The sequence below is a fragment of the Melospiza melodia genome, chromosome 1 (assembly GCF_035770615.1).
Source record: "Melospiza melodia melodia isolate bMelMel2 chromosome 1, bMelMel2.pri, whole genome shotgun sequence".
Taxonomy (NCBI): domain Eukaryota; kingdom Metazoa; phylum Chordata; class Aves; order Passeriformes; family Passerellidae; genus Melospiza; species Melospiza melodia.
This window is the reverse complement of record NC_086194.1, coordinates 48,239,298-48,251,441: the sequence shown is the minus strand read 5'-3', so window position 1 is coordinate 48,251,441 and position 12,144 is coordinate 48,239,298. Positions and strand designations below refer to the sequence as shown.

The 12,144-nt window shown below is 39.0% G+C and overlaps 1 protein-coding gene across 5 annotated transcripts in view; it reads left to right on the top strand.

Annotated features, from left to right (window-relative positions):
* Nucleotides 1-12,144, top strand: part of ELMO1 (engulfment and cell motility 1) — a 316,899-nt gene that overhangs the window by 93,373 nt on the left and 211,382 nt on the right. For all 5 annotated transcript variants that reach the window (XM_063157015.1, XM_063156989.1, XM_063157023.1 and 2 more), the window contains one exon: nucleotides 7,461-7,630. In XM_063157015.1, the coding sequence (XP_063013085.1) occupies nucleotides 7,461-7,630 (170 nt within the window). The remainder of the gene's footprint in view (nucleotides 1-7,460; nucleotides 7,631-12,144) is intronic.

Here is a 12,144-nt window from a genome sequence, read left to right as displayed (position 1 = left end):
ATGGGACCTACAAACACAAAAGACAAATCTTGGATGTACAACACTATCTGCTGCTACCAGTGGTCAGGAAGGTGGGGCTTTGCACCCACCTGTCATTCTAGGACTATCATCTGCTTGTTCTGTTTCTTTGTTGATTTGCCTCCGGGTCAGTTAATCAGTTCCGGAGTCCGGAGGATGTTGAGATATTGCCAGTTACCTAACAAATTATGGACTGCTCTGGCACTGGCCTGCAGTTATGAGTGACTCAGCCATCCTGTTTTAAGATAGAAGGCTGGTCTACTCTCTGTTCTCCAGTAGTGATGTTTATGTCTGAACTAGTGCTTATTTTTGTACTTCCTGATGTTTCAAAATTTTGTGTTAACTTTCCCCAGAATCAGAGAGGTCTCTTGAAAGGAGGAACATACTGGTTTTTTTTTTTTTTGGCAGATTAGCAAATATCTATTGTTTAAATACGTAAAAATGGAAGTTCTGCATGCTCTCACTCTACAATAGTGTCTTTGCTTTTTAAGGTACTGTCAAAGTGCTCATCATAGCAGTACCTAAAACAGATAAAGGCCTCCAAGCTGTGGTTCTTAAACAGGTGAGCCACACAATGGTTGTCGTTTACCCTGAAAAGCTAACAGGCAATCTGTTTCCATATTTCTTCTGAAATTCTGTATGAGAGCAGCAGAAGTTGGAAGATATAATGTGAAGAACAGGCTGCATGATACACTCCTACAAAATGGGAAAGATGCTTTCCTAGCTGTTAGTGCTGGGTGAGAAATGTTTTTCTCATCATATGAAAACATCAAGATTCTGAATTCCCCCCACCCCCTCTGTTTTTTCTATCCTGCAATAGGATAAAGCTGAAACTATCTTTCCTCTTGTTCCAAAGAAAACCAAAATCATACTCAAAACAAAAAAGCAAAAAAAAACTTTATGAAAAGGTAGATGATTTAGGAAAGGAAAGAAAGATTGAGAGAAATGATGAGAAGCCATATATAGATTATGCAGTTTCTGAGATGTGTCCCTGTAGTTTCAGAGAGGTCTGAGCTGCCTACTTCCTGGCTGTTGTGGGGGGGAAAAAAATTGTCCTGAACTTTACAAGCCTTTTGAAGAAACTTTTTTCCTTGAAGAGTTGAGAGGAGTTTTGTTGACCCATTCTGAAGGCTGCATGAGCTTAAAATGCTTTTCTAGTCCTTAATTTTTATGCAGCTTAAAGCCATGACAGCCAGTAATCTGGGTGTACCCTTTAGGGTTGCATGGCCCAAGTCATAGAAAATTGGATGAGAAGGATGAGATGCAGTCTTTTTGAGTTCAGTTGTCATTAGCCTCAAATTATTTATTGCTCACATACCCACAGTTGGTGCTATTAAAGATTAAAAAGAGAGAGGAAAGAAAGGTAGTTTTATCTAGAAATAGTAAACCAGCATTTTTGAGCAGACTTTTTAAAATGAGGATTTGAAATCTAACTCCATGAATATAAACGTTAAATACTTTCTCTTTTTTAATCTTGGATTTAGATTATTTTGTGTGCCTATACAGGGACCTTTATCTGAAAACCATTGTTAATACTGCAAGGGCAGAACTGCAGTTATGGTGTGCTGCTAAATCCATTATAAATGCTTGCCTTGAGAGATTTACAATGTGGCTATTTTAAATTTCTTTGAGTTAAAAGTTTGCAAACGCCAGTCGTTAGGCCTGGTGGGAATTTGAACTGCTTCTTTGTTTCCATAGGTCTGTTTGCTAAGTTTGTGAGATTCTCTGAAAGACTGCTTTTTTCCTAAACAATGCTATTTTTTTTCCTCTATAAACTGCTCACCACACAGACACTCTGTTTCCTAGGTAACTTGAGTGCAGATTGAATTTCTCCCATATTATCTTTGTTCCTATATCATCTTTCTTATTTATTTTAACCTCTCCTATCATCTTTCTTACTAATTCTTTGGGCTATTGTGTGTTTTTGCAGTTTTCCGTGACCTGTTTTCCCTCTTTGTCCGTCTGCATTTCTGAAGGGACGCATGAAAAGTTTCTTATGCAACATTTCTTTGTATTTGAACGTATGTGACAATTGAGATGCTGTATTGCTGCTGTCTCTGTTGTGATAACCATATTCCAGTGCAGGGTGGGTAGGTTTATAAATGAGCTGTAATTGCTCCCGAGTGCGAGGCTGATGCAAAAGGACTTTAGTGTCCTGCAATGCAGCAAGCAAAGTCCAACCTGTTAGTGTGTGGAACTGCAGGATTCCTTCAATCAGATCCTGCAAATCCTTTCTGAAATGACTAATCGTTTCAAAAAGATGCTAAATACTGGGAAAATTAACTTGAAGGAACTGGTGTCGTTTATTCAATTTAATGGTTTTCAAACAGAATTGATTACTTGAGCACTTACTGTTTATTAAAAGCAGCTTCTTGGCCACTTACAAAAAATGCCTTGCTTGTGAGGTATATACCTTAAAACCTGGGTAAAAGGGGGTTTTCTGATGTGGTATTTGTGGGACCTGATAATTTGCTTTTGTCTTTTTCCTTTTTTTATCCCCAGGCCATGGATCAGTTGAGTTCTCAAACCTGTCACTTGTTTGTAGGCAGAGTATCAGCATGTGTACAACGAGCAATCATGTAAATAAAGATGTTCAATGATAGTCATAGTATTTTCTATGAATGCTTCTACAGGTATTAAGAATATGTTCTTTATATGTGATCTAAACCGGCTAGGAAGTATAAAGAGTTTTTTTAACCTAGTTCTGCTTATACATCTGGATCCAAAGTAAAATTTTGAGGATCTAGTTTAGAATTTTTGATCTACAATTGCTTGAAGATGTATTTGAAGTTCTGTAAATGCATAACTTTTTGCAGTTCTAACCTGTAATTGTGATTATGTTTATCATGTAATGGTAAATTAGTTGCTAAATAAACCTTATACCAGAAGCACTGACCATGGGAGTCAATTAGCCACTTTTATATTTTTCTGCTCATAGTAGATTTGAGAAGTGGAGTTGGGGTTTGTCTATTCATAGAGAAAGGTTTAATCTGATGTTTTCAGGTTTCAAAAGGCATGTTTTGAATAGTATATGTCAGGGAGCTCCCTGACATATATGCAGTTTTAGGTGTAATGGCAACAATAATCCAGGAAAAGGCAGCACTTTTAAGACATCATGGTGTTCCAACACTGAATGATTTAAATTAAACTGCAGAAATGCATGTGTTTGGTAAAACAAAGCTGGATTGGGTAGTTACTGATGGTCTCTATGCTCTTTTTCTAGCAACATATTGACTGATGTAACTTAATTTACAGGATAGATAAAAATACCCTTATTTTATTTGCTTTTTGTAGAGGATAAAGAACACAACTGATTACATAATGGAAAGCCAGCAATTTCAATCAATGGTCCAATTTTCTTCCATGGCGCATTCATGTTTGATAGTGGTTGCATTTGGATCTGTGTCCTCCCTCTTGTCCTTCCTTGCTGTATTTTGTATTCTGTACAGAAGCCCTGTGTATGTCTGGTTAATGAGTTGCTTTCAAAGTTTTTGCACAAAGTATTCTGTGGCAAAGAAATGATAGTTTGATCAGTAGAATCCCTTGTTAGGATGATCTTGGGATTCTTAACCTCCAAATGGCTATTTGAGTCTCTAAGAAAGTCACATCCTGGATTTAGGTCATTAGTTCTCTCTTTAAGCTGACAATCTCATCAAGCTGCTCCTTTTAAGCAGTGCTGGTCCCTAAGGGCAACCTTTCTGGATGTCCTTGGAGCAAGTCATTTAAGACTAGACATGTGGTTTATGCCCCTTGACAGCCTTTTGAAATGCTGGGACTTCAACAGCACACGTATTACAAACTTCCAATCTTCCTTCCTTCCTTCCTAAAGAGAAGAGCAGTTAATTTTGCCTTTCATTTCCTTAAGCAGCCATATTTCTGCTAATTCCCTCTAATGATTCTCAGTTGCAAAGGTTTATATATTTATATTTACTCCTACCTGAATGATATTTCAGTAAGAATGCAGACATGGCAGCCAGCTCTGCTATTGCTTTAATGAGCTGTGCTTTCTGTCCATCCACTGATGGCTTGCAAATCATTAAAATAGCTCCCTGGTAGGCACTCAGAGCATATTTCGTCCGGGTTTCATTTTTTAATGCAGTCATAAATGAGCTGTATATTGCATGAGCATGTATGAGTGCTATGGCAACAAGAATTAGAAGGCTTGCGAGAACTGCATGGTGTTAACCAAGGCAATATTTTCACACAGGCATTTGGGATGACAACAAACAATATGATTTTTGTCCATGTTGCCAGTGAGACACGTGCCAGCACTCTTGCTGAGCCAAATATATGTTTAACCCCTCAATCAAGATCTCCTCTGCCATTTGTCTGTTCTCATCTGAGAGTAGAAGGAGCAAGGTTTATGGGATGCATTGTCTTGCAAAACTTGTTTAATGTAAGAAGACTGCAACTGTGTGTAAACTTTGCTGATGGAACCTTGGCATAGTCAGATAAAGCCTATGATGTTAGTAAGCACTCTTTTATGTGCTTAAAATGTGTCTGAACCACTTCTGTAGCATGGATTTTTGTGCTCTGTGGAGGGTTCCAAGCTGTCTCTTATCTAAGATTATATTTTGGTTTTAGTCTGGTGAATTTCAAAGCTCTCGCTGACTGCAGAGGAAAGAGGATTAACATATCTCAGTTGATAGGCTGGTCCTGCTCATGCTGGTGTTGTGCAGTGTTGGTGAGCTGCTCATGCACATCTGTGTCCTGGTGTTCTCGGGTTTGGTGAGAGGGAGGGTTGGCTCTTTCCATGCTTGGTGTGGATACAGGTGCAATGGAAGTCTGACTGGCTGACAACAGCACTTCACCAGCCCTAGGTGTTCCTGCTGGGAGCAGGTCTCTCTCCTCAAGAGAAATGCTGAACTTCCCCATAAATAATCTGTTGTGAATAAGTATGAAGACTAAGCGTTGTTTACACAGCGCAGTGTGTTGTGAAGGGGTTTGGAGGAGGATGTTCTCCTGGCTCTGCTCGCATGTTTTTCTTGCTTGCTATTGTGATACACCGGCAATTACAGTCTCCATCTGTTTTGCCACAGGTTTGCCCACTCAGACTTCTTGATAGAGCAGCTCAGGGGAGCTGTTCCGTCACTGTGAACCAGTTCTTTTGTTCACCTTTCCTATTTGTTCCATTTTCACTGAATCCAGGAGCTTTTAGAGGACTGGGTTCCTATGGAAAGCTGGAAGAACTTCCAGTTCAGTAGAACTTCCTTCAATGGGCAGATAGTGGGAGTGGTAACTTTCAAGAAGTATGGCAGATTAGAAAAAGCCACGTGCACAGATTTAATAGGTTTAAGGTTAAATCTGAGCAATCATTTCCAAAGTTTGGGGAATGCAGCTGCCATGGCAGTATTGAAGTTTTTCCAGAGTGTTTCTGTCCTGAGGTGGGCAAGAATTCAGGCATTGCACGTATTCAGAGAAACAGTAATGATTTGAAGATATTTTGCATCTCTGAGTCCTCCTTATAGTGGGGAGTTTAGCGTTAGGAATAGCTCCATGAAGGACATACTTTGAGAAGATAGGAGTTGGCTGTTGAACTTCTGGTTCAGGTAATAATAGTGGTGAATTTTTGTAGCTGATTATAGAAGATTACTTTAGCAAAGCTTTTTTTCACCCCCTCTAATGAAAGGAAGGGGCTGGGGGAAGTATTTGGTAGTTATCCTGGAAGTTGAAAGTAAGTGGTATCTATTTTTACCTCTTCCATGGGCTTCAGCAAATTATTTACTTTCTCACCTGATTATGCTTGAGAGAATAGTCTTTTAGTTTCCATTTGGACGGCCATTGCCATTACAGAGAGACTGTGTAAACCATTGTTTCCCCATTACAGGCATTGATAGAGTAGGTAACCTTCCATGGCAGAAAGATCTTTTGGATGACAGGGTTCTGCCTTTTTATAGGTAATGGAACTGTTATGGCTGCATCACCCTATACTTAAAGCATTAAAAAGTGCAGGACTAAAGACATTCCATTTCTTTTCAATGCTATGTTAACCACAGTCACACTAACTAGAAGTCATTTCTCCCACATACACGCTCCTTACTGCATTTTTTTCTGGTCAAATGCTGACTGGAGACTATGCATTTACCACCACAATTGCAAAAACAAGAACTAACCAATGTTGCTGATATTGGAGGAGATTGGGACATTTAATTTATTCATATTTTTGTAACAATCAAAGTTATGTAGCTAGGCAGCTGAATCTGTAACAACACTATGCTGGTTATTTTTCTGGGCTTTTTGTCTAAATGGCCACTTGCACTAAAAATGACTGCTTTCGCAGAATATTTATCTTCAGAGATGACCATCTCTGAAGAGTACATTCAATACTTGAACAGAAAAGAAATTGTCTGTCAGCAGAGCCCTTTCTTCTCTATTTCTTCTCCAGCTGAGAAAGAATAAACATAATCTCAGAGAAAATAACTCTTAACAGAATTTATGTTTGTTTCCCTAATGACACATAGCCTCTCATTCACCTTTCCTTGGGTGCAGGTAAGAAATGAATCCTAGGAAACAGAATTTTGCAGATATCTCTATATGTAGGGAGGAGGATTATTTTTCTAAGAAAAGTATGATCTAGCTAGCTATTAACTGAAGCTTTTGGGTATTCTGTTCAGGTAAGTGAAAGCATCAAATTGAAAACGTGAGATGTATTTTAAAGTATTTGTATGGCTAAAGAGAGAGGAAATTTAATATACATTATTTAAATATTTCTTTACCTTTTTATCATCAGTGTCCATTTTGAATTTCACTAAGTTATCCTCTATTTGAAACATTAATGGCCAGAATAGCATAACACGAGGATATTGAACATGCAAAAAGATGTATGACAGATAATATCATAGTGTTATGGGGGAAGTAATTATTCTGCACTCCTTGTTAAAAGGGTATATGAGTTTTTGAAGTGACTGAGAACATAAGAGGGGGACGAAGGAGCAGAAGGTCTGGAGTTGGTCTCTCTTGATGTAACATGGTTAGGACAGTATGTGGTTTTTGCTGCCAAAGGTGATGAGAAGTGTGTAACCTGAGTAAGCATTGACAGAAAAAGAAGTACCACCTTTTTATTTTACTGAGATTGTCTGATGCAGTTTGTTTTATTTTCATTTCTTCTTTATTGATGTGACACATAAGTTCTTCAAGCCAAAGGCTGTTATTTGTAATGCTCACATTTTGCCTGAGACAATGGGACATCTACCCATTGCTCAGCTAATGATTCTGCAAAATCCAAACAATTATAGGTAATAATGGAGTAATACAAAAGTAATACACTTTTACAAAAGTAATTTTTATTTGAGCTACTTAATCTTTTCTGAGCATGGAAGTTAAATATCATTAATATTAAACATGGCCATTGTTCCTACTTACACTGACATTTTACTCATGATTTTCATTGTAACAAAACCTGTTTTGTTGATTTTGTTTTGTGTGTTTTGTTTCTCTCGTAGGCTCAAAATGCACAGCAGCTCCATGAGAGGATCCAGTCTTCTAGTATGGATGCAAAGTTAGAAGCACTGAAAGACTTAGCCAACTACTCACGGGATGTTACGTTTGCCCAAGAATTTATAAACCTGGATGGCATTTCCCTCCTAACGCAAATGGTTGAAAGTGGCACAGAGTGAGTATTCTGCTTAAACTCTGGCATTCCTTCCATGTGGGGTGGTTTCATGCTCTCTGAGTTGATCAATTAAATATCTCGAGAGATCTAGACTTCTGGGATAGTATATTAATTATCAATGAGATACTGTTTTGTTTAATTTCTCCTAACAATGGGCTGGTCAGGACTGGGGATGCGCAAAGTAAGAAGTCACAAGTGTGGCCTATGCCATAAAGTTTGGGGAGACTGGGGTCCTAGTTTCTTCTTTATTCAATTACCATTGAAAGTACATTGTAAGGCTGGAATTTCAATAAGCCATTGAAAGTAGATTTAAAGGCTGACATTAAAGTGATATCACTTAAAAACTGTGTTTTAAATTTCATGTTACTGAGAACATGTGTGGTAAAACCCAAATTAAAAAAATTCTTTATTTCAATTTTTTATTGTTTTGATTTTGAATGGGATTTTTCTAATACCAGTTGGGTTTTTTGATGTAAAAATGAAAGCTGACCTCTAAAAATACACTCATTCTTTACTAGAATGCCTTACCAAATTTTATCATTGGTGAAATTCAGCACCAAAGTCCTGAGTAAGTGCCTGTTGGCTTAATGTGGAGTGTGCAACAGAAAAGCATCAATTGGATTGTTGCACTATTAAATGATTAAACAGTAAGAATTTGATTTCAAGTAAGAGGTTTGCACTCAGTGTCAAGCTCTACTACGCAGGAAGAAGTCAACAATACCCACACCATCTCCTGAGAGAAAGAAAACTGAAATCGGTTCAAATCCCCTCACAAATGTGCTTGTGTTCCCTTGGCTTCAAGGAGGTAAATAGTATTAGGAAGTAAAGCAAAAGTAGTAAGTGGTCTTTGAATTGGAACACAAATGGTCTCTGAGGGTCTTGTACAAGATATACTACAGAAAAATTAACTACTTTATAGAATCCAGTAGTCCATAGATTGGGCAGCGTAAAAACAGTCTCTCCTGGATTTCTGCCCATTGTGTGGTTAATGGCTTATGGAACTCTGAATCCTTATTGTCTAACTACAGCTACATACTAGATTTCCAAAAGCTCGTGGTTTAATCTTCAGCATTTTGTGGTTATAGTCTTTATTTTTTACAGCGATTTGATCTGTGGCACATATCACATGTTATGCCACTTTGAAATTAAATGCTTCTAGTTACCAAATTTTTCAGCTTGTATTTTATTCATGTGGTACTTGTTGTTTATGGACTAAATTAAGTTTAAAAGCAAAGACAAGTTTAAGTCAATATAAACCCATGTATGCAGTTGCTGTATTAATGAAAGGTATTCTAAATGGACAGGCTCACATATGCCTCTGAAGATCAGAACACAGGAAAATTAACAGTCATTACCCTTGTGGTTTATTTTGTGGTGATGTTATTTAGGTCTAATTGTTTAACTTACTCCACTGCAAAAGGTATTTAAACGAAAGCATTTTGTTTTCTGTTGAAACAGACAGGGAACATTAATATTTTTTATAATCTTTCCTTTTAGCTGCACTAAGACTAAAGCAAGAGTGCCCTCCTCACCCTTCAGATGCGTTTATACTGCTGTTTTCTAACTGTGGGATGACCCAAACTGTAGCAGACTGGTCTGGATTAAAAATAACTGTTTGGGAGGGAAACTACTAAAGGCAACACTGCTGTTGAAAGAACTGTCTAGCAAATTATACCCTGTAATAAGTCCTGACCGACGGCATAAGTTTTCAAACCACACGGCAGGCTTGTAAACTGGACATATGAGCAGAGTTTACTGCCTTTTTCTTTTTTATTATTTTATTTTATTTTTGTAAGTGTCTGCATTTTGAGGGATTTAATGTTTTTTTCTTTTTAGCTGATGTAATGTGTCATCAAACATGCATTGATCGATCTACCTGTCTAATGTATTTATCAGTATTTCTGTCTGTGGGGAGAAATACTCTTGAGTTTGGGCATTGCACAAAGACTCAGCCTGTAAGAGTTTCCAGCAGCTTCACGTGTTGATGAGCTCTTAGTACTCCCTGCAGTCTTTCATGTTAGCAGCCTAGACATTCTTCAGCTCCTGAGGATGTGAGCAGGTCAGGTTTTTCCAAGTCTGGTTTTGCAAAGGGAGTGGTAAAGCAGGGACATCTGTGCTATGCTGTACATTCCCTTGTGCTTTTATACTGTACATCACTGGCTGATGAGTGCATATTTAACAGAACTGGGGATTTGATGAAAGGAGCAAACATACAGAGGCACAGCAGCCTAAGCCTGCCATGGTGCTTCTGCTTTCCTTTCTCATCTCACTTCAAGCTACTGAATCTGCTCTCTCACATCAGCGTCTGCCACTCGCTGCTGTGTCAGCACACTAAGCAAACAGACAAACTACTTCCTCAAAGGAAAGAAAAGAAACTTTTTTTTTTTCATTCAGCGCCCTAGGCTGTCAAAGAAAGGCAGCTGGAATCAGTCAGTTGTCCTCTTATGGTCTGTTCTTGTTTTACACTACTGTTAGTAAGAGGTCTCACACAAGATGCTCACTGAACAGATACATCAAATTGAAGGCCTCCTTGCCATTGCTCCCAACCTGGGCTCAGCACCCTCAGCAACATTGCCTCGTGGGCTGTTCAGCTGACAAGGTCACCAAAATGCTTCAGAACATAAAACTTTTCTCTGTGTCCGTAGGTGAACCTGCACTGCTCTCTCAGTGTCCATAGGTGAATCTACACAGATGATTACACTGGCATTATAAAGGGCAAGGGGCAGGTATTAGAGGAGGAATGAGGAGCCAGAAATTTCGGGGTGGGGCAGAAACTTTTCATAGCCCAGTTTTAGAAGACAACATATTTTATAAAGATGCCTTTAAGGTATATCTTCACTGTGGAGTTATCTTAGCCACTTTGGTAGAGCCAGGGGGCTATGAGTTTGTTTGAATGGGGCTATGAGTCACCCATACAGCTGAGACAAATCTAATGTTTTGATGCTGCTAAAAGATGGTCCAGCTCTTGTCCTTCTCCCATTTCTTGTGTGTTAACCCCTGTTCTTCAGCCCAGTCCTGCTTTTTCCCAGGGGCTGGTTCCAAGATTTGGTTCCAGTGTCTGTGTGCCTCACAAAGCCAATCCAGCCTGTTAACTTCTTGCAAAGTACATGATTCTGTTAGAAAACTAACTCTCTAAAATTAGTTTTCGGCTCAGTTAGGGACTTGAAGAAACAAGAAAGGAACTGGTCCTGAGTGGATGCAGAAAAGGCCCTTTTTTGTGGCAAGAGACCCTAGGTGTGTCACTAAGCCACGACCTGAGAGCAGACGTGCAGTGAAACTGTGAGGATGGTGGCTGTCTCTGCTCTCGTATTTCACCCTGGGGACTGGCACTGAGACTCTGGGAGAGCAGGAATGGGACATACCCTATGGGATGGTGGCTGCTGGTGTTCTGCAGGGATCCCCTCTGTGAGCTGTGCCAGCTGCCCTGGGCTGATGCAGCCGGGAACAGCCCTACATCTGTAAGGCCAGGCTGAGTGGCGCCTCCGTTCGTGGTGTGCTGCAGCCGGGCTAGAAATCGATGAATTTTGTTAATTCAAGCTTTATTCTCTATTTTCCCCGAGGGGCCAGCCAGTGCTCATTAGAAGTGCCATCGTGCTCCGTGCAAAGTTGCTCTGAGGTTTTCTTTGCACACAGATTTCATGTTAGAGGCAGCTCTTCAGTTATAACTTGAGTGTGTAATTAAGTTTTACCGGGTAGCCTCTGGAAAACAAGACTCTATCTTTTTATATAATTTTCACCGAGGAAGAGGCCTATATTTTATTTATAGTTGGCTTTGTTCATTGTGCTACTTAGTCATTATTTCAGTGAAGCTGATGAGTATTAAAGTACAGTGATCAGATTAAGAGAAAGTAAATCCCTGGATTTCTAGTTACTTCTGTTTCATTTCGCAGGTGATGAAAAAAAGTGGTAGTATAAAAAGCCAACAAGAAATCGCAGAGTTTCCTAGTTAGTTTTCCATATGTTATATTCCTGAATATTGAAGAAAATTAGAGTGTGTTTAGAGAATAGAGAGTGTGGGCATGGTGTGTGCAAGCACAGAGCTGTAGGGGTTGGTGGTAGTGTGCATGGGCCCTAGTGAATCTGAGAGTGCATCTTGTCAATATGAATATATTTATATCAGCAGAGATGCAATGTCTCAGAAACTGTCCACATGTATCTTGATCTTGTTGATTGAGATGGCTTATCTTGTTTTTCCTTCAGGCTCATTCTTGCTTCCACAGCACTGCTATGAGTCTTATTAACTGAAAAAGGGAAAAAACAGTAGTTTTATGTTTGTTTTTATGGTTTGGGTGACCTATAAATTATAGAAAAGACTTCAAGACAAGTAATGAAAAACAAGAAATGCTGATTCTATTCTATAATTATCCATTATGTCCAATCATTTCTCAGACTGTGCGTTTGTATCACCAAAGAGTGGGGTGGATGTGTGCAGGCAGCTATTTTTCTTTTCTGAGACTTTTCAGAAAGTGATTTCCACAGCACTTCTCATGCTAAACTTTTTGTTCAGAAGCCAG